Genomic DNA, 28,000 nt, shown 5'->3' with positions numbered 1-28,000 from the left:
GGGCAGCAGGCGGTGGCTCGGCAGGGGCCGCCCCGGGGAGGCCGGCGAGCGCGGCGGGGCGGGGCCGGGCAGGGCAGCGCCGCGCCGCGCCGCACCGAGCCCAGCCGAGCCGTGATGGAGGGTGCCGAGGCGGCGAGCCTGCTGGGGGAGCGCGGCCTGGGGCGGCTGGCCCCGTTCAAGACCTACCGGCGGCGGTGGTTCCTGCTGGCCGCCGTGTGCCTGCTGAACTGCTCCAACGCCATGGTGAGTGCGGCGCGGGCGCGGCACCGGCCCGGCCGAGACCTGCCGGCCGCGCGGCTTCGGCCGCCGCGGGGAGCGGCTCCCGCCGCGCGGCCGGCGGAGCCTCCGCAGCGGGCACCGGCTGCGGGGTGCGGGCCGCGCCGGGCAGCGGGCACGCTCCTCCGCGCCGCGGGTGGGAGAAGGGGCAGCTACCGGCGGCCCCCGGGTGCCCGAGCAGCCCTGAGCGGAGGAGGAGGCGCAGAGCAGGCAGGGGAAACAGCCCTCTCTCCTGCCTACCTGTGCCGGAGCTCTGGCTGCTGCTGCTGCCGCTGCCCAGGGAGGATGGGGTGACAGCTCACCTGAGCCAAAACCACCTCCTGTCTCTTCCTAGAAGCAGCCAGGAAATCTCCAGGGCTCTGCCCCAGTGCGCTGTCTCAGATCCACCCCCTCGTCCTTGGGACACCGAGGCTCAGTTGTACTCGCACGGCGCGGGGAAGCCTCAGCCTGGCCGTGCCTTAAGGATCGAATAAGCGGCTTTTCCTTTTGAACTCTCTTTCTCCCGTTACGACTTGGGCCTGTACATCTCCCTTCCTGACCGGTGGGATCTGGGGCATAGACGAGTGGTGATGGGGAAAGGGTAGGATGGGGCGGGGAGGGTATGTGTGATCTAGAAGAGCACAAGGAGCATGTAATTGCAGCACCGAGCCAGGCTGGGATGGAGCAAAAGCTCCTCTGGACCATGGCTGAAATGGCTGCCAAGCCCACGTCCTAGGCCATGGGGAGGAATAGAAAGTATCCAGCGTCTGTGAGGGTCACATTGTTCAAACCTAAGAATAGGAGAACAGTGTTGAAGCTCCTTGGGGAAAAGAGCAGGAGTTAGCTCTGCCTTATTGCTGGCCTGTGACAGCAGATTTGTCTGGCCAGAAAAAGGAGCAATCATGTTTCCTTTTGGGATCTGTTTCTCATACAGAACAGTGTAGAAGTGATTCTGCACTAAACATACAGGTTTGTGAACTTCTTGTTGTCTACATGTACTTTATTCTGAAAGACCTGAAAAAAAAGGTGCCATATGACACCCCACCTGTTTAACAGATTAGAACTAAGTTTGGTAATTATCAAGATAAACACACAAAGTTTCCCCTTAACAAGTCCTAGTATGCAAGATGGAAGCCCATATCTTTGTGCGCCGTCTATAGAATCATGTAATGATTTAAGTTGGAAGGGACCTTAAAGACCATCTACTTCCAAACCCCCTGCCATGGGCAGGAACACCTGCCACTAGATCAGGTTGCTCAAAACCTCATCCAATCTGGCCTTGGACACTTCCAGGGATGGGGCAGCCACAGCTTCTCTGGTTATGTCATTGAGGACATCATTGATAATTATCAGACTGATGTAGAATTACTCATGTGCTTGAGGATTACCCTGCTGCGAATGCAGGCTGTCTGGCAGCCAAGACAGGGCACTGCAACCTGCAAACATTTAAATGCTGGGAAGGAAGAGCAAGTTTTCCATGGTGCAAGAGTGCTGGAGTAGAGAAGTGGGAAAATATAGTGAGAATTTAGCTGTATATGGAAAACAAAACATGAATGTGCCTTCTCAAGAGAAAATCAGTGTATCCTTTAAGGGTGTAAAAAAGCATCCTGCAGAAGAGCAGTGTGAAGCACCGCTGCTTGCTTACTGTTTACTTGGCACAGCATGATAACAGTACACAGCAGGAAAAAAAACACCCTGCTAGAATTGGACTGTAATAGCATGGGTGAAGGAAGCTGTATGAAAACCTTTGCAGAATGTCGTGTCAGACTTTGACTTATCTGAAACCTTAGCAGTGAAACTGGAGGGTTACTTAAAAAGGTCCTTTCAGTGCGTCTGCAAGTATAACTGAGTCCTGAGTCATGTTGCTGAAAAATTTGTAGCCCTGAAAGATTGTACTGTTGTCTGTCTGCTTGGTTTCTTGCTAACTTCCTGGCAGTATTGTTTTCCCACAGTATGAACTTGAGCTAGAACTTCACCACTTTGGAACTGTGTGCTTGGTAAATATCCTAGGTGGCAATACTGTTTCTGAGCCACTGCAAAGGTCTGGAATGGCAAGTATTCTGATATGCAAAGTTGTAATCAAACGTTTCCTGATGCTAAAGTTTCTCCTAAATGTTCCTGATAAAAATCACATTAAAATGGAGGGAGTGGTTGAAAGGGCATGAAATCAAAGTGGTTGGTTGCTGTTTAAAAGTTCCAGATGGGAAGATTAACTTACCAGTTCTGTGGTGTGAACATTGCCTTGCAAGTTAAGATGTGTCCTCAATTCCTGTGCAGATGTTGCACGCAGCACTTTGTTCTATGTATTCCTGTGCCAGGCCATTTGGAAAAATGAATACGGTGAGGACACATGACTTTTAAATTGTCTGACTTGGAAAGAACAGGTCGCCTCATGTGCTGGACCAAGCTTCCAGGATGGTGCCTTGTATTCCGCCTATTCCTACCAATGCACACGTGCAGCGTTCTGTTAGTAGCCTTCAGTGTCACCATCAGTTGCAGGCAGGAGACAATCCTAAGAGGGAGAGACTAACAGTGTCAGGAATACAAAGTAGGAGCAACTTAACTGCAGGAAAGCACACTCAGTTATGCAGCAAGTGCAGGCTGAGAAAGAAATGTTTCTTAGTTCAGTCTGTTTGAGGATTGTGATTGAGCAAAGCCACACCAGACCATGTGGTGATGAAAGGGGCACTCTTCCCTATTTCCTCCTGCTCCGCATCATCATGTGACATCCCTTCTTTAACCAGAGCACAGTAGGGTAAATATGATCTAAGGGAGGCTTTTACACCAAGGATAAATAGCTCTTTACTTGAATCTCTATTACTGACCTGAGTTTAAAAGCCTCTGTCTCTCCCTGCTGTACAAAGTGGGTACTATCTTACCAGGAATTGGTTCTCATTTCCTATATATGGCTATTCTGGGAATTCCTAGCTGACGAGGTAGTGTAAGAAATCCTTGTGTTATCTTAAGAAGGCTATAAGTAGGCATCAGTATATTTCACTTGCTGCCTGAAGCCCTTGTCTGTTCTGACCACAGGTAAGCTGAGATGGTTCCTCCGCAGCTGTCTCTTGCACCACTCCTGGTTAGGGGTGACATAACTGTGCCTGCAGTTGCTCCCCAGATTTATTTTGTCAAACTGATGCTGTGGTTTTGAGCGTGTGGGTTTTTTAATCTGAAGACTTAACGTTTAAGAGTATTCAGGGTGTGCTGACAGCTGCTGTAGCCGTGAACTGCTGAGGCAAATACCTCCTTCCTCATTGCCTCCTTCCTGTGAGGCTGAACAGGTGGCAACTTTGTGTTTCATAGGAGGAACTTTTTCTTGCTTTAGTGCTGGGGACAGAGAAATGCCCAGAAGAGTGAAACCGAGTGTTTCCTGCCCTGTTCTGTGCTTGTCGGCGTGAGCAAGCTGGGGAGGAGGAGCAGAGCAGAGGGTTGGAGCTGGCTCACACTTGCCTGGGTGGTTCCTGACTCACCAGCCTGGAGGACTTCCACCACCACTTAGTGTACTCAGGAGAGGAAGGAGAGCTGCACAAGTGGAGACTGGCATGCTCCAGGGCAAGGTGCACACGCTCCTCGCCCACACCTGTCTGCTCCAGCAGTGCCCCTGTAGATACGCATGCACACACAGTTGCGGCTGCCTGGCTGCTTGTCCTGCTAGTCCTCCTCAGAGCTGTGGAGGCTGAGTGATGTCTAGGCAGAGATCTGACCTTTCTGAAGATCTCACCTCTGGCCTTACTTGTAGGCTGCTGTGTCAGCATGGGTGCCTTCGGTTGAGGCCAGGGGCTGTTTGCTTCCAGACTCTGGCCCTTCTGACCTTGAAGATGAGGAGTCTGGTGTAAGGGCTTCATAGCACAGTCCCACAGCGGGAGGAGGCAGCCTGTGTGTCTCAGAAAGACGTCCTACATCACTTTCAAAGCAGTGTCTGGGTGCATGGGAGGAAGCATGCTGGGACTGGGAGAGCTGCTGCAGGTAGTGTCTGTTTGGGGATTGGTGAGCTGTGCCTGTGCCTGTTTCAAAGCAGAAGGTCCCATTTCATGTACCTTGGCTCCTCCTTTTTAAGCTGTACATAGAAGGTATTACAGGGGCATTGCTGCACTGTGCACAGCTATACAGTACACCAGACAGTGAAGAGCACTCCATATGGCAGCCTTAGCTAGCTCAAACCACCACTGAGATGGCAAAATGGCTTAATTTCCACCCTGCCTGATTGCATTCACTTGCCATTCTGCAAATGATTTTCCTTTACACCTTTAAAGTCTTTGTTGCTGAGGAGGGTAGATGTTGGTTAACAGCTTGCCTTTCATGAAAAATAACATTTTTGGTACTGCTTCTGGCAGGGCTGCACCTGGTTATACATGTGATGCATCAATATATCATTACTGCTTTTTGAGCTCCAAAAATCCTGGGGCTGTTTATTTGTGCTGCCTTCTGCAAATCACACCTATTACTTACCAAAGTGTAGAGTCTGTATGGATTCCTGTCTTCAGCCATCACCTTGCTAGCACTGCAGACAGAGAGTTGGTGACTCACAGCACACCAGTAACCTCCTGCAGAAGTGGGAGGGAGGACAAATGTTGGGCTCTCTTGGAATGGGTGGAGAGAAGCTTGGTCCACAGGTGAAACAGGTCCTGGAGAGTCTGGTGTGGCGGTGAAACAGTAACGGCAATAGGGTAGAGGAACTGAACCTGGAGAAGATGGAGGGAATGAGAGCAGGAGAAAAACTAGAGGGTTTGGGCTGATTCTGGGAGAACAGGGCTGAATCCGTGTCTGAGAATCAGTTAAGAGTCTACAAGGGTATCAGAAAGATCAGCAAAGAAGCTTAGAAGTGGGAGCAGGATGAGAACAGCTATAACCTGTTCTTGGTTACAGGAGTGCCCAAGCAGGCCTGCAATTAGTGGGGATGGGGGCAGGCAGTCTCTGGGAAGTGTAGAAGAAGAGAGAACAAAATGTCAGCTAGAAGAAAGTGAAAGCAAAGGGAGGGAGAGCTGAAACTGGAGCCAGTACCCCTCCAACATCAGTATCAGTTGGATGGTTTGCGTTTCAGTTCACTTGCTTTCCCTGGTGATCCCACCAGCTCTGTTGTTAAAGGAGGTGTGGAGGGGGATCTCATGAAATTGAGGATGTAAGTAGACACTGAGTGGAAAAGTCTTCTGTCCTTTTCTTCTAGTGATGGGGCGTGGCTACCCAATCAGCCAGCTGTGTGCTGAAAGCAGTGGGAGTTGCAGCGGTACCCAAGCCAGAACAGGCTCATGAGTCTTCAAGGGGGTCTCCTGTCCTCTTCAGCAGTTGCTGTGCCCACTGAGTAAAGCAGAAGGTTTTATAGTGAAAAGTGTGTGCTGAGGTATGACTTCCTGCCCAGACTGGCATGCATTGGTGCTTTTGCTGTCTCTAAACTCAGAAATCACAGTGAGATGAACATACTTCTAAAACTTGAGCTCAGGAGAGGAGGAGAATGCAGGAACTACAGTTCTTGCATTTGGAGAAGAAATGGTGTATGTTCTTACAGTGGCTATTTCAACATCCTGTTAGATCCATATCTGAAGGGAAGGAAAAGTCCATCCCAAATGCTGAAGAACCAAATACTATGGTCTACAACATGAGTGACCATGGTCAGTGATACTGGAATATACTAGAGCAGGAACTGTCATTTGAGAACAAATAATGCAAAATCTGTGAGGTAAGATCCCAGCAAGATCATGGAGCAGATCCTCCTGGCAACTATGCTAAGGCACATGGAAAAAAAAAGAGGTGATTGATGAGAACCAATATGGCTTCACAAAGGGCAAATTATACCTGACAAATCTGGTGGCCTTCTGTGATGGGGTTACAGTGTTGGTGGATAAGAGAAGAGCAACTGACATCATCTACCTGGACTTGTGCATAGCATTTGACACTGTCCCGCCCGACATCCTTGTCTCTAAACTGGAGAGACATGGATTTGATGGATGGACCACTTGATGGATAAGGAATTGACTGGATGGTCACATTCAAAGAGCTGCAGTCAACAGCTCGATGTCCAAGTGGAGACCAGTGACCAGTGGCGTTCCTCAGAGGTCGGTATTGGGGCGGGTGCTGTTTAACATTTTTGTTGGCGACATAGACAGTGGGATCGAGTGCACCCTCAGCAAGTTTGTTGATGACACCAAGCTGTGTGGTGTGGTCAACACCCTGGAGGGAAAGGATGCCATCTGGAGAGACCTTGAGAGCTGGGCCTGTGAGAACCTCATGAAGTTCAACAGGGCCAAGTGCAAGATCCTGTACATGGGTCAGGGCAATCCCAAGCACAGCTGGGTGGAGAATGGATTGAGAGCAGCCCTGAGGAAAAGGACTTGGGTGTTGGTTGATAAGAAGCTCAATGTGAGCCAGCAATGTGCACTTGCAGCCCAGAAAGCCAACTGTATCCTGGGCTGCATCCAAAGAAGGGTGGCCAGCAGGTCGAGGGAGGTGGTTCTGCCACTCTACTCTGCTCTCATGACACCCTAATGTACTGTGTTCAGCTCTGGGGCCCCCAGCATGAGAAGGACATGGAGCTGCTGGAGCAGGTCCAGAGGAGGGCCACAAAGATGATCCGAGGGCTGGAGCACTTCTCCTACGAAGACAGGCTGATTCAGCCTGGAGATCGAGTGCACCCTCAGCAAGTTTGCAGATGACACCAAGTTGTATGGTGTTGTGGACATGCTGGAGGAAAGGGATGCCACCCAGAGGGACCTTGACAGGCTGGAGAGATGGGCCTGTGTGAACCTCATGAAGTTCAACAAGGCCAAGTGCAAGGTCCTGCACGTGGGTCGGGACAATCCCAAGCACAAGTACAGGCTGGGCGGAGAATGGATCGAGAGCAGCCCGGAGGAAAAGGACTTGGGAGTGCTGGTGGATGAGAAGCTCAACATGAGCCGGCAATGTGCGCTGGCAGCCCAGAAAGCCAACCGTATCCTGGGCTGCATCAAAACAAATGTGGCCAGCAGGTTGAGGGAAGTGATTCTGCCCCTCTACTCTGCTCTCGTGATACCCCACCTAGAATACTGTGTTCAGCTCTGGAGTCCCCAACACAAGAAGGACATGGAGCTACTGGAACGAGTCCAGAGGAGGGCCACAAAGGTCATTTGAGGGCTGGAGCACCTCTGCTATGAAGACAGGCTGCGAGAGTTGGGGTGTTCAGCCTGGAGAAGAGAAGGCTGTGGGGTGCATCTTATTGCAGCCTTCCAGTACTTAGAGGGGGCCTACAGGAAAGCTGGAGAAGGACTTTTTACAAGGGCGTGTAGTGATAGGACAAGGGGCAATGGCTTTAAACTGAAAGAGGGCAGATTTCAATTAGATACAAGGAAGAAATTTTTCACTCAGAGGGTGGTGAGGCACTGGAACAGGTTGCCCAGAGAAGTTGTGGCTGCCCCATCCCTGGAAGTGTTCAAGGCCAGGTTAGATGAGGCTTTGGGCAACCTGGTGTAGTGGAGGATTTCTCTGCCCATGGCAGGGGGGTTGGAACTAGATGATCTTTAAGGTCCCTTCCAACACTAACCATTCTATGATTCTATGATTCTATGATAAGAGGAGGCTCTGGGGACACCTTCTAGCAGGCTTCCAGTACCTAAAGGGGCCTACAAGAAGGCTGGAAGTGTTACAAGTTTGTGTGGTGATAGGACAAGGGGCAATGGCTTTAAACTGAAAGAGGGGAGATTTAAATTAGGCATAAGGAAGAAATTCTTCACTCTATGGAAGAAATTCTTCACTCTGAGGGTGGAGGTACTGGAACAGGTTGACCAGAGGAGTGTGGATGCCCCATCCCTGGAAGTGTTCAAAGCCAGGTTAGATGAGGCTTTGGGCAACCTGGTGTCTGTGATCTACAGTGGGGAGTTTTGATACTGTTTTTGATGTGCCAAAGCTGAGTTAAAACAATGGCCCTTGAGGCGTGGAGGAGAGAGAAACCTCTCTCAGTCTCTGCTGCTTCTTTAGAAGTTACGGGACTTAGACCTCACCAGGAGAGAACTGCATCGTCCTCACCGTGGTCTGCATGAGGAGATGCGTATCAGGGCAGTCCCTGCGTAAGTACGAGCCTTGGCAGTGCGGAGTTTCAGGAACAACATGTAGGATAAGGGCTCTAGTTCCCAGCAGAAGAGCTTGCTAACTACTGTGGATGAAGACATTGAAGCTGGTAAACTAAAAGCAGAAGGTGGCATACTCACTTGCTTACCATGGCAATTTCTCTGTGTTGGCAAAACCCCACAGTGCCATCTCTTTGTTGCAGGGCCATCTGGCAGCTGCCTTGACCACAGCTATACCTTGAGCTCCATTGCGATGTTCTCAGTTTCTCTGTTAGAGCATCACATGGTAAACAACCCCTGCCTAAATGGAAGCAGAAACATACTTTTTCTCTCCAGACGTAAAACCCGCTTCCTATTTTGAAGAAGAAACTCAGGCTTGGACAGGCTGCAACTTGCCACCTTCTGTGCTCTCACACACATATGCTAGAACTGGAGCTCTTGTTTAGGATAGAAATACAGGGCAGCCCAAATGCTTAGTTTTCAGCAAGGAATGGTTTTACTAGGTCTAATGGAAACATGCCAGAGTGCTTGATCTCAGCATGCCTAGATGCGCACAGCCATGGAACACAAAGTGCTGTGCTCTGGCTTGTGGGATCATTCTCCTAATGATGTCATGCATGCATGAGTGTCTTGTGTGGAGGAGCAGGAAGGGTGAAAATGTACCTGAAACGGGCTTATAAAATGTATCATAACTTTAATTATGCTATTTCCTGGTACAGTGTTTCATCACCACCACCTCCATCTGGAAGGCAGTGAGGAACTGAGAATTGCTGTTGCTGGAAATACACAGCTGTATTTTGTTTAGCAGCAGTTTAGCATCCCATAATCAAACTAATGCTCATGCTTTAGTGATGCTTGTAACGTTTAAACAGTTACATTAGCGTTTAAATTTAAATTCCCATCCCAATCTGTTGGAGTTGGAAAAACTCCAGTTCTGGAAAAGCAAAGGTGGGTGAAATTCGTTCCCAAGACAAGATGGTAACATCATTCCACTATAATATATTATTTCAAGGAAGTTTTAAAAAGCTCATTGTATTAGAAGTCTGCTGTGAGCCTCCCAGTGACCTGGAGTAGCCACCTTGTTGTCTCACAAGAGTACAATTTCCTTCATCACCCAGCATCTTCATCCTCCTGATTGTAAAAGCTGACTAAACACCAAATCCACACCCTGCCAGACCTTTGACTGATCACACATGGGTGTGTCTGAGCGCAGCATGGCGTTGTGAGCTTCGTGTTGCATGCAGGAGATCTGGCATGTCATCTTCTTTCAGAGAAGAGGAAAGAGCTGATGCTAGGAGTCCTTGCTAGGACACTGATAATGCAGTCAAAACTTCTCTTCCATCCGTATTATTGAAACTTGTTCTCAGGTTAGGGCAGTCTTTTTGAAAAGTACCAGAGAGAGCATCTTTGCAAAGAATCTACGGAAACATCCTTAAATTTGGGGTAGTACCTTCATATCTTTCTCATGGGCATGATCTCTGGACCTGATTTGAGGATCGAAGCAGGCCTTGTCATTCCCAGAAGAAACTAGAAGCAGACAGCAACCTTATGAAACCAGTGCCTAAAACAAGGTTTATGGAAATATTTTCAGGTTTGGCACTAGAAGTTTAAAATGGATAATTAAAGTACTTCTTGTGTTTCCTTGTTATGTGTTCTGATATATTGAATAATGCAACTTTCTAGGCTCTTTCGTAACTATAGAATGTGTGTAGGACAGCATGGAATAATATCTCTCTTGGCTGACACATAGCAAAGTTGCTCTTACAAGGCCACATCCAGGGGTTACGAGAAATACCAGGCTGAGTTTAAGAGGCTCTTAGTTGCAGAGAGGAGATGGCAGCCTCAGTTTTGTTTATGCTAACGTAGAAAGGTAGCTGGTGGTTTACATCAAGTAAGTAAGTGCATCAGGATCCAACATGTTCAACCCTGGGACAGAAAATGTACTGACCTCTGCTTCTGCCAGCTCCCAGCAGCAGGACCAGAGGATTGGGGATGAGATAATGAAGGGGAGCTCTGGGCCAAGATAATGATGATATCAGTGGTAAAATAGTCCTAGCATGAGTAACTACAGACACTGGGGGTTTGAATTTTTATTATCGGCCTTAACATCTTAATTTCAATGAGGGACTAAGATAGTGAGCCCCTTCACAACTCAATTAGACAGTCTGAGGGGATGCTGAATTTCTGTTCTGGTGGAGGTGATCATGCTTACCCATCTTTGCTTTCTAACCTGCAGCTGTGGCTGACGTTTGCTCCTGTGGCTGATAAGACAGCTGCCTACTTCCACATTTCACTGGAGATGGTCAACTGGCTCTCAATAGTGTACCTCCTCATCTCGATCCCATTTGGTCTGGTGGCGACATGGATTCTCGACAGCGTGGGGCTCAGATGTGCTGTGAGTTGAACTGTTCTGTTTCCCTGAGGGCGTTTCACCTAGAGGTAGCAGTAGCTGCACAAAGCACTAAGATGCATTCTGTGAATGGAAGTCTTGCCAAATGCTGCAGAGGATGAGCATGTTGAAAACTCTGTTCTGGTTCAGTAATAGCTGTCACATCACCTCTGAGGTGGAGAGCAGTGGGAATAGTCAGAATAATGTTGCATCCCTACTTGCCCTTTTCTGCTTCAGATTTTATTGTCTTAGCCAACTGACAGGGACAGATGCTGTGAGCTGATTCTGAAGAGCTTGCTTTAACTGGGTAGGGTTTGCTGTGGCAAAGCATTAGCACGGCTATTTTGTTTGCAGGGCCAGTTTAAGGAGCAGCAGGGCAGGGTGCAAGCGAGGGGCCGATCAGCTCAGAGCTTAGTCTACACTAAGCCAGCTTGGGATCCCTACACAGGCTTCCCAGAAGCAAGAGTGTTGTGGAATGTGACACTGGTGGTATGGAAGAGCATTTTCAGGATCTGTATGCTGGATGACTCATTGCCATGATCTTTGCATTGTTGCAGCAAAATATGGGTGATGGCGCAAACTCGCAAACAGAGCGTAATTAGTGAACTTTGGATTTCTCATCATTTCCATGTCAGTGGCTGCTATCTTGCGTAAGTGACATTGTGGTGTAGTTCCCCTGTGAGGCCAGGACAGCTGCCTTGCTCCCTAAGGAGACAGGTAACTCAGTGTTGGATCAGGAGTATCCTGCAGTGGCCCAAAGGGGTGGGGTGGTCTGCAGGCAACTTTCCTTACAGTTTTACCATCACTCAGTGTCTCCTGTAAGGGGTCTGGAGACCCTGCTCATGCTGCTCTGTTGCATTAAGTTCTGCCCTTCAGCACATAACTCCTGTCTGTTTCTGCTTGCTGCAGGTGATCCTGAGCGCATGGCTGAACATGACGGGTAGCATCATCCGGATGTTCAGCGTCTTGAAGTTCCTGAGCTTGGGTTCCCAGAGTTACTGGTACCTGTTTATTGGGCAATGCCTTTGTGCACTGGCACAGCCCCTTATCATCTTTTCACCGACAAAACTGGCAGCACTATGGTTCCCAGACCACCAGAGAGCAACAGCAAACATGATTGCATCAATGTGTAAGTGATAGCTGCAAAGTTATATTGCTGCCTCCCAGAACTTGCTAGCATTCGTTTGCCTTCAGAGGCAGCAAGCGGAGGAAGCCCTCTGTACTGCAGCCATTTGGCCCTGCAAATACAGCTCTACCCAAGAGTCTCATAGCCATGTGCACTAAACCAGTGCCTTCAAGGCCTCGCTAGACAGGCAGGTGTTTCCCTGTTGGGGAGCAAGAAGTGGGCATTAGCCACCTCCAGGTGCAAAGTTCCAAATAGTCCACCCAGTCTCCCAGCCTTATTCCTCTCTGCCATGACAAGGTGATCATTTTTTGCCTGAACACTACAGAGGCTGCGGACAGCCCTCAGTGTTACTAAATCTAAAGTCTGTAATGGCTTTAATTCTGCAGCTTGTTAGGAAGGTGTCCAAATTGCATGTGATGGCAGTGGTCACAGTTGCCAAATTCTGTAACTGCATAGAGGTGAGGCTGATGTAGCAATTTCATCCATCAGTTTGTCATGTAGCAAGGCTGAGCATGTATTCCCAATTGATATATATGCATGCACAGATAAAATATACTCAGCTGGCCACACGAACATGTTGGGCATGCTAAATGTAGCAGGACTACCCACGCAGAAACCACATCTGCCTTGCAAATTGCCTGCATGCTGGGAAACTGGAAGGGAGGCACCAGACAGCTTGCTCTAAACTCATTCTTCTCATAGCTTCTTTGAGCCCTGCTAGAGGCAGGACGCTGCACTTGATGGACCTGTTTCCTCCCTCCATGTGACAGTCTCCCCAGCAGCCAGAAGAAATCTCTAGCTCCTTTCTCCAAGGACTTGAGAAGTCCTTGGAGAAGTTCCAGCTCCAGCTGGGAAGTCTCACAGTACCTACATGTGTGGGGGAGCCTCACTTGTCCTTCCGTCAAAAGAACCAACAGCCACCTTCCTTCCGCACTGCCTTGGAGTTGTGAGGAAGGGGAAGGCATGGTGAAAAGGGAGGTATAGAAGCACCCCTATACAGCTTGCTGCTGCAAACCCAGAATATGGGCACTGTTGTTTAGCAGGAATGGGTTTATGGTGTCAGAACATATAAATTCTTTTTGCACTGCCTTCCCTAGAACAGAGTGGACCTGATCATAGAATCATAGAATGGTTAGGGTTGGAAGGGACCTTAAAGATCATCTAGTTCCAACCCTCCTGCCATGGACAGGGAAACCCTCCACTACACCAGGTTGCCCAAAGCCTCATCCAATCTGGCCTTGAACACTGCCAGGGATGGGGCATCCACAACTTCTCTGGGCAACCTGTTCCAGTGCCTCACCACTCTCAGAGTGAAAAATTTCTTTCTTATATTGTTGTGGGTTAGGCTGAACCCCCCCACGCAGCTGGTCACTCCCCCACCCCCAGGAATGAGGGAGAGAATTAAAGGACAAACGGGAAACCCGTGGGCAGAGATAAGAACAATTTAATACAGATGATTTAATACACAGTGTAGGTGCTCACCACCCCCTCGTATGCGAAGCCCGTCTCGTCACGAAGCTGCAAATCATGGACGAACGTGAGGCCCCGAAATAGAGAGGGGCAGAGAGAGAGAGAGAGTACTGTGAGAGTGGGAGTACTGGAAGAAAGAGGGGAAAAAAAAAGCAATAGAGCAAAAGCGCAAAAGCGGCGAAAGAGCCAAAGCGCAAAAGCCCTTCTGTCCGGCTGCCCCTCACTTTTATACTGGGCATGACGCTGCATGATATGGAATACTAATTGGCCAGTTTGCTCCTCAATCTTCACAAATCACAAGGGGAATCAAAGTTCCAACAAATCACAAGGGGAATCATGTCCCCCTTGTCCCTGCTATGCTCCCCCCTTATCCCGCCGTGTTTCTGCACTCTGGCACACTGAAAAGTCCTTGGAGTCTCAAACATCAGCTTGTTATCAATGTTCTTCTCAGAGCGAGCCTCTGAGTAAAACCAAAACACGGAGCTCTTCTAGCTGTTAAAAAGAAGAGCTAAATCTGTCCCACCTAAAACTAGGACATATATCTAACCTAAATCTGCCCTCTTTCAGTTTAAATCCATTGCCCCTTGTCCTATCACTACACACCCTTGTAAAAAGCCCCTCCCCAGCTTTCCTGTAGGCCCCCTTTAGGTACTGGAAGGCTGCAATAAGATCACCCTGGAGCCTTCTCTTCTCCAGGCTGAACAGCCCCAACTCTCGCAGCCTGTCTTCATAGCAGAGGTGCTCCAGCCCTCGGATCATCTTCGTGGCCCTCCTCTGGACTCGTTCCAGTAGCTCTATGTCCTTCTTGTGTTGGGGACTCCAGAGCTGAACACAGTATTCCAGGTGGGGTCTCACAAGAACAGAGTAGAGAGGCAGAATCACTTCCCTCAACCTGCTGGCCACATTTGTTTTGATACAGCCCAGGATACGGTTGGCTTTCTGGGCTGCCAGTGCACATTGCTGACTCATGTTGAGCTTCTCATCCACCAGCACTCCCAAGTCCTTTTCCTCCGGGCTGCTCTCAATCCATTCTCCACCCAGCCTGTACTTGTGCTTGAGATTGCCCCGACCCACATGCAGGACCTTGCACTTGGCCTTGTTGAACTTCATGAGGTTCTCACAGGCCCATCTCTCCAGCCTGTCAAGGTCCCTCTGGATGGCATCCCTTCCCTCCAGCGTGTCCACAACACCACACAACTTGGTGTCATCTGCAAACTTGCTGAGGGTGCACACAATCCCACTGTCCATGTCTCCAACAAAGATGTTAAATAGCACTGGTCCCAGTACTGACCCCTGTGGAACACCACTCGTCACTGGCCTCCATGTGGACATTGAACCGTTGACCACAACTCTTTGAGTGCGACCATCCAGCCAATTCCTTATTCACCGAGTGGTCCATCCATCAAAATCATGTCTCTCCAGTTTAGAGACAAGAATGTCGTGTGGGACAGTATCAAATGCTTTGGATAAGTCCAGGTAGACAATGTCAGTTGCTCTTCCCCTACCCATCAATGCTGTAACCTCATCATAGAAGGCCACCAAATTAGTCAGGCAGGATTTGCCCTTAGTGAAGCCATGTTGGCTGTCACCAATCACCTCCTTGTTTTCTATGTGCCTTAGCATAGTCGCCAGGAGGATCTGCTCCATGATCTTGCCAGGCACAGAGGTGAGACTGACACCTGATGGCTCACCTTGCTTCCCAGGGCTGAGATAGACCTTCACCTTCCCTGCTGAAGAAGCAGCTCTGTTGTTAATGTGGTCCAGTACAAGTACTGCCAGAGACTACTGTGAACTCAGTCCTTCACTGCCTCGAAGGACCCCAGCCTGCAGACAACTTGCTCTTTTTAAGTGAGAGGAGAGCTAGAGCAGCCAAAGAGCATTTCTTTCACATAGTGTCCTCCATCCTTACAGGAACAAATGGATCTAATTATGGGAAAGAATAAAACTGAAAAGCAGGGACCAGTGGAAACCCAAGACCTGAAGCTGTTCAATCTGTGGCATGTTGAGATATCAGTGTGAGAACTGAATGGGCTGTGATTATTATATGCTGCAATACCTGCATATTGCTGTGTAGAGAGCTTCCATTAATAATGTCTGGTTACACCATTATTGTCTGCTGTACAAAATGAGGATTTTATTTCAAGAAAGTTTAATTATTGCCTAGAAGGAGCATCTGCCACAGCCCCAGTCATCTGCTCCAGTGGTTAATTACTTCACCGGCAAATGTCTACATGTTACTTCTCGTCTCGATGCTCCTTATCCCCCAGCTATTCAGTCTTGTTGCTCTTGTTTGTCAGGTAGTTATGGACAGTCACCTCTTCTCTCCTTTGTCTAGAAAGACTGAACGGCTCCAACCTAGTCATTTTACAGGCACATTTCCCTTTGCCTCTTCCCACATGTCTCCATGCCTGCCAGTTGCTCACAGGTGCTTTTTCTCTGAGCTTGGTCCAATTTATCGTTGTCTGTGTTAATGCCAGAGCAGCACTCAGCATTGCTGTACTGTTGGTGTCAGTGCTGCACACAGAAACTGGCCCTGCAGCCTCCTGTCAGTATCCTCACAGCTCCAGTTAGTATCTCTGGGTAGGCTTCCCTGTGCTTGTGTGCAGATAAAAATGGACCCTGCACCCAGGATCCTGCTGAGCAACTGAAATCACTGTGACTCAGCCATGCTCTCGAGTATTTACGGTATCTCAGTCCTCTCCATCACTTGTAGAGACTTAATCACAGAGAAGTAGTGCAGGGCCAAGAACTGATCCTCTGTGAAGACCATGAGAAATTCTCCTGTGTCAGGAGAAGAAAGACTTTCTGAGTCCACTAAAGTGGCCTCTGCTTCATCCATGGGATTCTTCATTTACTGTGGTCTGTCAGCATGCCATTTTCTGCACCCTGCAGAGTTTTAGTGCATCAGCATCACTGTCCACAAAACACGCAGCTCCATGGCAGCGTACTGCAAGCTAATCCACCAGGACCCCTGGACCATAATGTACAGTTGATTAACTCCTTTCCCTTCTTCGTCTAGGCTCATATAATTTTTCTTCCGAAGAAAAGAAGGCAGCTGAAACCTTGTAATTGCTCAGATAGTCTCACTTAATCTTTTGAAACATAGCTGAATGCTCACATTTCCACCCCGCACCCATACCTTCCAGAACTGGTTCAGAATGCCAGTAGTTCACGGAAACACCTGATAGTAGTTTTCAGGCAGTCCCCTACAAAGCCCAATGGAGAAGCATTGCTCCAGCTCCTAGGAAACTGCTGTTTAATTGTGTCCATGTACTTAGAAGCAGGTAACATTTCACCAGGATCATAAGCTAGTACTTTCCCAAGTACAGAGCAGAAATGCTACGATTGTTGTGCGCTGTAGCACTATTAATGGTGCCTCAGCAGAATCACAGAACAGGCAGGATTGGAAGGTACCTCTTGAGATCAGATGGACCACTCGGTGGATAAAGAACTGGCTGGATGGTCGCACTCAAAGAGTTGTGGTCAATGGCTCGATGTCTACATGGAGACCAGTGTCAAGCGATGTTCCTCAGGGGTCTGTTCTGGGTCCAGTGCTGTTCAACATCTTTGTCAGTGACATGGATGACGGCACTGAGTGCACCCTCAGTAAGTTTGCCGACAACACCAAGTTGTGTGGTGCCGTGGACTCACTTGAGGGAAGAGGTGCCATACAGAGGGACCTCGATAGGCTTGAGAAATGGGCCAGTACTAACTGCATGAGCTTCAACAAGTCAAAATGCAAGGTCCTTCACCTGGATCGGGCCAATCCTGGGTACAGATACAAACTGGGCACAGAGTGGGTTGAGAGTAGCCCTGAAGAGAAGGACTTGGAGGTGTTTATAGATAAGAAGCTCAACATGAGCCGGCAGTGTGCTCATGCGGCCCAGAAGGCCAACCGCATCCTGGGATGTATCAAGAGAAGCATGGTCAGTGGGTCAAGAGAGGTGATTCTCCCCCTTTACTCTGCTCTTGTGAGACCCCACCTCGAATACTGTGTCCAGTTCTGGTGTCCCCACCATAAGAGAGACATAGATTTGTTAGAGCGTGTTCAGAGGAGGGCCACAAAGATGATCCAGGGGCTGGAGCACCTCTGCTACGAGGACAGGTTGCAGGAGCTGGGATTGTTCAGCCTTGATAAGAGAAGACTTTGGGGGGACCTAATAGCTGCCTTCCAATACCTGAAGGGAACCTACAGGAAGGCTGGGGAGGGACTTTTTACTAGAGTGTACACTGATAGGACAAGGGGAAATGGGTTTAAGTTGAAGGAGAACAGATTTAGATCAGATCTTAGGAAGAAATTCTTCAGTGCGAGGGTGGTAAGACTTTGGAATAAATTTCCCAGAGAAGTTGTGGATGCCCCCTCCCTGGAGGTGTTCAAGGCCAGGTTGGACAGAGCCTTGAGTAGCCTGATCTAGTTGAGAGGCATCCCTGCCCATGACAGGGAGGTTGGATTAGATGATCTCTGAGGTCCCTTCCAACCTATGCCATTCTATGATTCTATGATTCTATGATCATTAAGGTTAAACTGCATTCGCCCCAGTATCAACCCCTGGCGAGCACTACTAGTGACTGGCCTCCAGCTGGACTTCATGCCAGTGATGATAATCCTCTGGGCCCAGCTATTCATTAGACTTTCAGTTCATCTCGTTGCCCACTTATCTAGCCAGTGCTTCGTCAGCTTGTCTGTGAGGGTGTTATGGGAGACAGCATCAACAGCCTTAGTGAAGTTAAGATAAAAACCATCCAGTGCTCTCCCCTCTTCCCCCCAGCCTGTTACCTCACTGTACAAAGCTATTAGGTTAGTTAAGCATTTCTCCTTTGCTGACTACTCCTGTTCACCTTGTTGTCCTTTGTGTGCCTGGAAATAGTGTCCAGAATTAGTTGTTCCATGACCTTTCCAGGAATCAAAGAGAGACTGAAAGATCTGGAGTTCCTTGGATTCCCCTTCTTGCCCTTCTTGAAGATGGGAGACATTCGCTCTCTTCTAGTCCTGAGGAGCCTCTTGGAATTGCAGAGGCTTTTTACAGATAGCCAAGAACGGCCTTGCAATGAAAATGGCCTGCTCCCTCAGCACCGATTGGTGCATCCCATCAGTCCCATGGACTTGTGTATGTCTGGTCTATTTAATGTTCCCTAACCTAGTTCTCCTTCACTGAGAGTAAATATTTCTTGCTCCAGACTTTACCTCTGGTCTCAGAGCTGAAGGCCAGTCTTATCACTAAAGACTGAGGTGAAAAAGGCATTGAATACCATGGCCTTTTCCATGTCGGTTGTCACCAAGTCTCCTGCTCCATCCAGCAGCAGGCCTACATTTTCCATAACCTTTATTTTGCTACTAATATACTTGTAGAAACCATTCTTGTTGCCTTTTACACCTCTCACCAGACTCAATTCCAGGTTGGCTTTGGCTTTCCTAACCCCATCCTTGCACACAAGTAGGAAATCAACTTCACTTGATTGACTGTTTACAGAATATTGTCTTAAAGTTAAAAAATTTTCTCCTTCAGCTTTGGACGTTCCCAGGCTGACTGCCAGGAGTGCTGCTTCACACGCTGCTCAGCTCCAGCCCCATAACAAGGCAACCCCCTGCTCCAGTACAGCCAAGTGTCCAAGATTCTCTTCTGCAATGTGATTTTTGTAGTTGGTAGCAGAGATCAACTTGTATGCCAGCTTGAGCTTTACTGAGGAAATGTATTGGCTTGAAAGGTGTCAGGAATGACCTAGTGTCACTTTAGAGAGCTGTCATAGGGCTTTCCTGCTTTTCATGCTCTTTTGGCAAAGAAGATCAATGGCATCCTGGTTGTCGTGGTTTTTTTTTTGGACTGAGGGTCGAGACAAGAACCGAAAAGGGAGCACCCACCAACCATGGTCTCGGGCAAAACATGACTCAGGCTTATCTTCTTAAAAAAACAAAACAATTTATTAACAGTTACTAAACAAGGGACATAGGGGAACGAAACCAGTTACTTGAGAGGAGAAAAAAAAGAAAACAAGGCCAGATCTTAAAACAACACCTCCCCACCCCCTATTTTCCTTTCGTTCCTGGCTCTGTCTTCCCCCCAGCGGCGCAGGGAGACAGGGAATGGGGGAGTACAGGTCAGTTCATCCATGTTGTTCACTGCCGCTCCTTTCTTAAAGGAGGAGGAGTCTTTACACCATTTTTCCCTTGCTTCGGTGGATCCCCTACTCACAAAGAAAAAAGTCCCCAAACTTTTCCAAAGTAAGTCCTGCCCGCAGGATTGCAATCCTCCCCATGGATCGCACCAGTTCGGGCTTTACCAGTCTCGGCCTCTTAGGGAGCTGCTGCCACTCGCGTCGGCGTGGGTCGTCCCACGGTCTCCAGATGCCTCCACGACCTCGTCGTGCATTCCATGCCCCATTATCAACAGTACCTGGTCGCGCATCCCCTGCTCCACGACCTCTCCTGGGCTCAGGCATCTCCTTCCCGACGTGGGTTTCTCCACAGGCCGCGAGTGGGTCGCTGCTCCGCCGAGTACACCCTGGCTGCAGGGGGGCCGCCTGCCATCTCACACCGATTTGCAAGGGAAGCCTCAGCTCCAGCACACCTCCTCCTGCTCCATCTTTGCTGACCCGGTCGTTGTGGTTGTCTTCTCTTAGATATTAATCCTCTCTGGGGGAGCTCGGCCCGGCGGGCACCCCGGGAGCGGGGTGCTTACCGAGTCCCCCATGTGGCTCCCCCGGCGCCATCTTGAGCACATGGCGCCGGCCCGGGCCCGAGCGGCCGCTCGGCCGGGAGCCGGGAGCGAGGGCAGCGCCCTCCTGCTCTCTCCTCGCTCCTGAGCAAAAAGCCCCTTTTCCCGCCCCTTTGTCTCAACTTAAATAGGGCAATTCGCAGAGGCGCCGCCTTGGCTCAACCTCCCCCGGGGGGGATGGGACTCAGATCTGGTGGCACAGGGAGCAAATCCCCTCCCCTGCCACCAGAACACCCCCCCACACATCAAACTATCACACTGGTAACCATTGGGAAGAGCATTGCCAGCAGCTTGAGGGAGGTCCCCCGTCCACATTTGAAGAGCCGTGTCCAGTTCTAGACTCCTTAGTACAAGAAGGACATGGATATATTAGTGTAAGTCCAGTTAAGAGCCACTAAGGCAATTAAAGGAAGGGAGCATCTGTCATGCCAGCCCATGTTGAGAAAGCTGAGACTGTTCATCCTTGAGAAGGCTCAGAGGGATCTTATCTATATGTATACATGCCTAATGGCATAGCGGGAGTAAAGAAGGGAAAGCACCTCTATTTGTTACTGCTGCTGTATAACATCAAGACAGATGACATGGATTCGTCCATCTTCATTCTGTCCTTTCAGCTTAGCATTTCGTAAGGCAACCTTGTGAGGGTGAGGACACTGTAGTTCATACATGAAAACCAGTTTACAGGAGTTTGGGGTTGTAGGGAAATGGGTTTATAGAATGGACTTCATGGGGGTGAGGGAACAGATGTGGCAACAGTAAGACCACACAGTCAGCTTCTCCAAATGTTCCTCTCCTGGTTTCTCCCTATATATGCCTTGTTCTGTCCTTATTCATTGCTCTGCTGCACACTGCAGCTCTGGTGCTGACTGGCAGTAGGTGTGGACACATGATTCTGATTGTTTGCATGAAAAAAGTGTCTCTCTGTTTTATATCCTTCCAGCCAATCCCTTGGGTATTCTTATAGCAAACGTGCTGTCACCTGCACTAGTTCCTGAAGGAAAGCATATCCCATTGATGGTAAATGAAAACTGCTTTAATCAGTCCAGCTGATTTATTTATTTATTTGGAGGCAGCGGAGCTGGAAAGGTTGGTAACATGTCTTTACTTTGTGCTGTGTAGCTAGGTGTTTATGCCATCCCAGCAGTAACAGCCTGTGCTCTAGCAACTGTGGGGATTCATGAGAAGGTTCCTCCAACACCACCTTCGGCCAGTGCCACTAACTCCACCTCCCAGCCGTTCTTCATGGGGCTCAAAATGGTAAGTGCTGTAGCAGAGGGAGACCAGTGCTGGAATGAGGGATGCAGCCCTGCCAGAAAGGGATATGCTGGGCAATCTGCTGTCAAAGCAGACTCTGAACTCTGCTCCACTGAACCTGCCATGCAAAGCCCCGTGAAGGAGACTGGGATCCCTTCCTTCCTCAGAGAGTGGAAGCTGCTCACAGCAAAGCTGCAAGAGACACTATCTGACTGCTCGGCTGTGGGCTGGCTGACGTTCGGCTAGCTCAAACAGGCGCACCTGGGCTCCTCCAAGAGGACCACACAACGTGAGCCTTCTGAGCAGATGTGTTAACAGGTAGGACAGCGCATGGCAAAATGAAGGAAGAATTTGGGCGCTGAAGAGATCCTTCCTCCCTACATGGTTCCCATTTTAATTTGTCCTCTGGCTGAACTGACAGGGGAGAGCCAAACTCCTCTAATGATCACAGGGTGGCCCTGTCACCATTTCCAGCTGAGGGGACAGAGCCACTGAACTGCAAGTCTACTGTCACAGCCAGGCCTTTTTTCCCCCTCCAGTTGTTTAAATTAACTTCTTTCTCTAGCTCCTGAGAAACAAGCCGTACATCATCCTGGCAGTGTGCTTTGGAGGAGGAATTGGGATGTTCACCTGCTTCTCAGCTCTACTAGAACAGATCCTTTGTGAAAAGGGGTATTCAAATGTGAGTCTTCCTCCTTTCCTCCCCATTGTCTGCATCATCTATGATACAATCAAAATTATTTTCCCTGGTAAGGGACTTGGAGCAAAATGAAGACAGTTGAATATGCTGCACTGTCTCATATCTTATTTGCTCACATTATCTAGTATAGATTAGGCAGTACATTGATCCAGTGTACAGTCAATCTCTCGGTATAATGGATGATCTGCATTTTCATTACTGCCCATGGCCAGACTCCCATTTGCAGATGAAAAAAATTTACTCCTCTAATACTTTTTAGGAAAAAAAGAGTATTGTGTTTTTTCTAAGCCACTCCAGAGCTCTGATGTCTATGCAGCCTTCTGACACGTTCCTCACAGTAGGATGGGTCCCAGGCAGGCCCTAGAGTGAAGCTGAAGGCAGGCCGATGCAAATGTGTTTTCCTCTTTGCACAGTCTTACGTGAAGCCAGGGCAGCAAAGTCACAGGTACTGTGACAGCTGTTTCCCATTCTTCCTGTGACACTAGCCAGGTGCTGCTTTTACAGTTGAGCACCGTGTATGCACAGCTGGTTCGTCCTGCTCTCTCCCTGCCATAGCAAGGGACTGCACCAGTTCCCATTTTTCCCCTCGGAGAGGGAGCACATCAGTCCTGCTGCTTGTATCCCCTCTCCAGCTGTTATGTATGCACATCTGCATGTCTAGTCTCTGTCCGCTCCCTCTCACCTCCCAGGTCTGATAGCTGGCTCAGTGATCCATAGCCAGGTCACACTTGCACACTCCATTGGCTTTTAACTGGAAACCTTTTAAACTTTGCAGCCTTGCTTTCTGTGAATCATGATGCTTTTGTCTGTGTGTGACTGGCTTGCCCTGGCTCTTTAGCCCTCAGAAGCTCTTCTAGATACCTTTTCCTTCCAGTCTGCCCCTGAGGCTCCCAAAAATATTTACCCAAATTTGTTAAAGCTTCCTTGCTTTCACGATTGGTGTCTGCATTTGAATTCTTACAGAGCTGAAGGAGTGAGACAAGCAAAGATAGTCACTGCAGGCAACAGAGCTTGTTCCCTATCCTACTATTCACTACCTCTCTAATTAGACCTCCTTGCTACAGCTGGTGATGCTGTAACTCATCTAACACACTTTGGGGCTGCCAGCCTTGTGGAAGGCATTCCACCAGTGCAGGTCCCTGGTAAGAAAGGGGCCAGGACCACGATTATGAACAAGAGCAGATCCCAAGGCAGTTGAACCTGTTACTACAGTGTGGACAAAGCACCTGATTGCCCCTGGAGGAGCCAAGAACAGTCTCATGCCCAGGCTGGAGCATTTAATGCCAGGGAACTGCTGCTGCTCTGCACCCAGCCTCCATTGCCAGGTGTGCAGAGACTTGTCATCCGTTGAGACCTTGGGACTGCTATGACCCTGCCGTCCCCACACACTTGTAGCAGTGCCTGGGCTCTGTGATTTACTGTGCAGAGCCCTCTGGAGGCCTCAGCTATTGCAATAGGCAGGGAAGCTTTTACTGCCTCCGTAAGTGACGCACGAGCAGCAGGCAGATGGGTCAGTGACACTCAAACCTCTTTCCTAACTGCTCTAGTTGCTCAGTTACTTGTTCTTCTGCCTCCAGGAATTTGCTGGCCTGAATGGTGCGCTGTTCACAGTGTGTGGTTTGCTGGGTGCTTTCCTGCTGGGCCTGTATGTCGACCGGACAAGGAAGTTCATAGAATCCACCAAGATTTGTTTCTGTCTGAGTGCAGTTGCCAGCACCATGTTTGCAGTGGTGAGTTCTCCCTTGCATTGCACCATACCTGTGGGCTTAGTTCTGTTGCCATCCAATAATCATCAACTAAAACCAAGGTCATTTGATGTCATAGAATTTATGCTTTGGGATTATCTCTTTGGGCTATGAATGTTTTAAAGAAAAACCCTTTACTGAGGATTTCAGAGTCACTGTAGAGCCTGAGACAGCCTGCTTCAGGATATGAATAAATTGGCATAATTTCATTTCCTTACTTTGGATCACAATGTTTGTTCACTGGCCCTGAGACAATTCTTTCCAAAAAGAAATGGAATTGCTAAATATCTTACAAAAATAAACAAGAATGCTATAGTTTTTCCAGCACCTGCCTTTAACAGTGGCAGCTGCCAGGAGTGTAAGATTAGCAGAAGGGACCTAGTTATGTGCCTAGTTCTGCAGTAGTTCCTCGAGGAGGACAAGATGAGGAACATGAAGGAAAAGAGGATGCTTGAATCCAGCCAGGAGAGGGGTGCAGAACCTGGAGAGTTTACACCCATGGGGCTGGAGTGCAAATACGGCACTCAAGCATAGTCATCACCAATGGGAGTCATCACCCAGCAGGAACCTGGGCATGAAGCACAGGACTCCTAGCACTGCAGGGGACCCAGACTGGTGCATGTCTCTGCTTTCTCAACAGGCTTATGCTGTGCATTTCTCCTGTGTGTTGAAAAACCCAGTTTCAATACGGCATGATCTCACCTCTCCCTGGGCCAAGATCCCAGTGATGTTAGATCCACATTAAAGAGAGAGAAATGCAATGTCTTTCTCAGTGTAGGACAAGGTGCCTAAAGCAGATCTTGCATTTTGCCCCTTAGTACTCTGGCATTTGTTGGGGCGATGCTCTGAATACAAGTCACCATGCCAGGGCTCGGGCAAAGCACAGAGTAGGCAAGAGGCTGTGTCAGGAGCAACAAGCAAACCTTTCCCTCCTCCCCTTCCATCCATCCCATACAGATGAACTACTAGTTCAAAGTAGTAAAACAAAAAACACCCATTCAAATCGGTTTGATACCTTGACACTTCGAACTCAGATTCCAGACACACACAGAGTTTTCCTTGCCTTTATCAGTTTAGCTCGGCCAGGCCTGCTGGAGCCGTGCCAGGACAGACACGTGGCGTGTTCCTCTGTGGGAATTTATTACATGGTTAAGGAAGGAGGTACCAGCACTGTGGCTGCAGGATTTATGCCCTTGATTTTACGGACATTGGCTGGACAAGGCCATGCTCTTTCCTCCAGAGTTAAGGACTAAGGCTGTTCTAGGCACTAAACTAATCTCTAGGGTTTGTGAATCTTTCCGGTGTTTTTTTTTGTTTGTTTTGTGGGGTTCTTTTTGTGGTAAACTCGCAATATTACAAACATGAGTCTGACATGATAAGAAGTAGTTTTCCTTATGAATGAGCTTCAGCAACCCAGTGAATTCTCATACGTAACCCAATGCAAACACCACTTCTGAAATGCAAGCTTCCATTGGGAGGAAGGTGAGTGTTTCACTTAGTGCTGCAGATATGCTGAGTGCATTCCTGCTAAGTTACTGACCAGGAAGTCAAGTCACAGTAATACAGTCACATCAATGCTTTTCAGGTAATTCTACTGATCCTCTCTCCTGTTGCTTAAATTCAGCAGCTAAATCTCCATCATGTAGCCATTTGTTGTGTCTAGGGGGTTGGAGGTAAAAGAGAGATTTCAGAAACAGGTAGGGAAGGTACTGGCAAGAACAGTGAACCCTTAGGATTTCCTGCAGGTTATGGGTTCATAGACTTTCTGCACAGCAGTGCCGACACTGAGACTTTGGTGTTGCTTTTCTGCCTGCAGACGTCTCGGTTCAGGCATCAGGCTGCCATGCTGGCCATCACCAGCTCACTCTTTGGTTTCTTCGGTTTTGCCATCTACCCCATTGCCATGGAGCTGGCTGTGGAGTGCTCCTACCCTGTGGGAGAAGGCACATCTACAGGCTTGATTTTTGTTGCAAGGTAAGCAGTCAGGTTAAATCCAATTGACAGCTGAGCTTGGGTTCAAACATACACACACAGAGGGGTGTGGGTGCAGATAAGAGAAGAGCATGGACATTGGTGCTAGCCCATCCTGGACTTGTCTCTGGTGTCTGTGCACATGACTGTGGCAAGGGAGAGCAGGCTGGCTGAGCTGTAGGGCTGAAGAGCTAAAGGTTTTTAAGCAAGGAGGATTATGTGGAATTGGTGCAAGAAAAGCAAGAAGGAAGATGAAGGTCTCCCTTGCTTGGCACAAGGTGGGATATTAACCATTACCAGCTTTGAAGCAGGGGGCTGTGTGCCTGAGAGGAGCACCCATTCCCACAGCAGTACAGGGACTCGTTGCGTCTCAGTGCTCTGCTGAGGGAGATGGGGTTCATCACTCACAGGGCAGCTGGTCACAACAGGTGGGGCAGTGACAGTCCTTCCTGTGATCAACTTACATACCCAGGGCGGGCACTGGACTGCAGCAGGAATGACTTGTTGGAGTCCTAAGCAGTGAAGTACGTGGCCTGGACACCCTGTCAGCCAAGGCCACTTAACCAAGCGCCTGGGCCAGAGGAAGCCAGCAGTAGCTTTCTCTGCTAGAAGGACCTTGCTCCAGAAAGGGGCCTCGCTTTCTGCCCACTGGGGAACCTGGGCTTGTCCGCAGCACTGATGAATTGGGCAGGCGCCATGAATGAATGTCGGCTTCTCCCCACAGCCAGATTGAAGGTGTGGTTTTAATGATTCTGCTACAAGCCCTCACTGTGCATGTTTCTGAGGATCCATCCTCCACCTGCGCCCTTGACCAGGATGGAGCCCTGGACTGGACAAGTAAGTATGACCTTGGGAAATGATGCTGGACACTCAACTGCACTCCGCATACCCACCAGTCTCCTCTAGGTCTCACTGTGAGGAAGCCTGCAAGACTGATGCCTGTTGTAGCACATCTCTGAGCCACCTTTCCCAACCTGATGGGGCTCTCCTTGCTGCTTCTGGGGTAAACTAGGCCTGCAAGATTGAAATGGGAAGACCTCTAAGGTGCCATGAATGCTGCTGCTGGCTCTGGGTTAAAATTTCTGTTATGGCCACCCTGCTGAGACCTAAGCTTCATCAAACTAGAAAGCAGCTGTTCTGGGGGGAAGACACTCTCCACATACCACAGCCAGTGCTGCTTCACAGTGTGGGAGGCGAAGACTACAAATGCATTGACTGAAATCTACTCCTGGCTTCTGCACTCACAGCTGCCTGGGTTTGCAACGTGTCGGTATATTTTTGTTCTGACTTATTGCTCATTTCCCTTCCTTTCATAGCTGGTCTGGAGAAGAGATGGCAACTGAGATGAAAAGGAGCACAAATGTGTTTTCACTGCAGGCTGAACCCTGGGCTTGATCTCTCAGCTGGTTCATATTTATGTAATAATGACACAAAGTCCTGGGGGGACACAAACACCTTTTAAATGTATCCTGCTTGGCCGAGCAGAAACTCTCCAGAACAAGCTCCACTAGCTGGCAGGGAACAAGGCTTCACAGAAACTGCCCTCAAAAAGCAGTTTGACTGCTACATGTTTGAAAGCCCATAACTCTCCATCTCATTGGATCAGAGCTGGATCTCATGGTTAGGTACCCATTCCTACTTACTTTGTGGTCTGATACATGCAGGGACATCTGTGGAGAAAGGCGTGGAGGTGTTTATTTGAGACATTGCTGGAATGAGAATGTGACTACTTCCAGGCCTTGTTGCATAGCCTTTTAGATTTACTTCTTTTTCTTCAGAAAAGGTTCTTTCAACACAATTTTTTCTTTGATTGTTTATCCTGAGTGAACCTTTTGTACACTTTGCTCTCAGATGATACAAGAATCACTACCTGTGTGGACTTGTTCTCTTATGAAGCTCAAGTCTTTTGATTCAGTCCTTCCTATAATGTTTTTCATCACCCCCCAACACACAAAAGTGTACACATACACAGGAACACACTCCCACAGACACACTGTGTACACTAATGTAAGACCACCAACCCGTAGGGTCATGCAGGACAAGAGTCCTGGAAGCTTTCATTTCACCCAAATCTTCCTGTGCCAGTGTTACATGAGACAGGGTTTGGCTGTTACCAAACTGGCATTGCTGCACTGCAAGCTGCACACTGTCCTTATGAATTCGCCATCTAAAGCGTGTCTTCCTTGCAGCTCCAGTACTGGTGCTGGCTGGCCTCTGCAGTGCTATGGCTTGTTTCTACGTCATCTTCTTCCACACTGACTACAAGAGGCTCCATGCTGAGACAAACAGTGGTGATTCGGTTAAGGCAGAAGATACAGAAACATCAGATGTCCCTGAAGCCTAA

General features: G+C 48.9%; 1 protein-coding gene across 1 annotated transcript; it reads left to right on the top strand.

Moving 5' to 3' along the window:
• The first annotated feature begins 114 nt into the window (after positions 1-114).
• Positions 115-28,000, top strand: SLC49A3 (solute carrier family 49 member 3). The gene is made up of 10 exons (XM_086629574.1): positions 115-243; positions 10,525-10,683; positions 11,587-11,806; positions 20,927-21,003; positions 21,106-21,243; positions 21,806-21,922; positions 23,518-23,670; positions 25,502-25,659; positions 26,381-26,493; positions 27,846-28,000. The coding sequence occupies exons 1-10, from the start codon at positions 115-117 to the stop codon at positions 27,998-28,000; spliced, it is 1,419 nt and encodes a 472-aa protein (XP_086485700.1).

The sequence above is a fragment of the Tauraco erythrolophus genome, chromosome Z (genome assembly GCF_009769465.1).
Source record: "Tauraco erythrolophus isolate bTauEry1 chromosome Z, bTauEry1.pri, whole genome shotgun sequence".
NCBI lineage: Eukaryota > Metazoa > Chordata > Aves > Musophagiformes > Musophagidae > Tauraco > Tauraco erythrolophus.
Note: the sequence above shows the minus strand (reverse complement) of the source record. Positions and strands in the feature narration are given on the sequence as shown.

Coding starts and splice junctions, on each gene's coding strand:
- SLC49A3 (XM_086629574.1), top strand. CDS start 115: ATGGAGGGTGCCGAGGCGGCGAGCCTGCTGGGGGAGCGCGGCCTGGGG. Junction 244..10,524: donor TGAACTGCTCCAACGCCATG/GTGAGTGCGGCG, acceptor TCTAACCTGCAG/CTGTGGCTGACGTTTGCTCC. Junction 25,660..26,380: donor GGCTTGATTTTTGTTGCAAG/GTAAGCAGTCAG, acceptor TTCTCCCCACAG/CCAGATTGAAGGTGTGGTTT.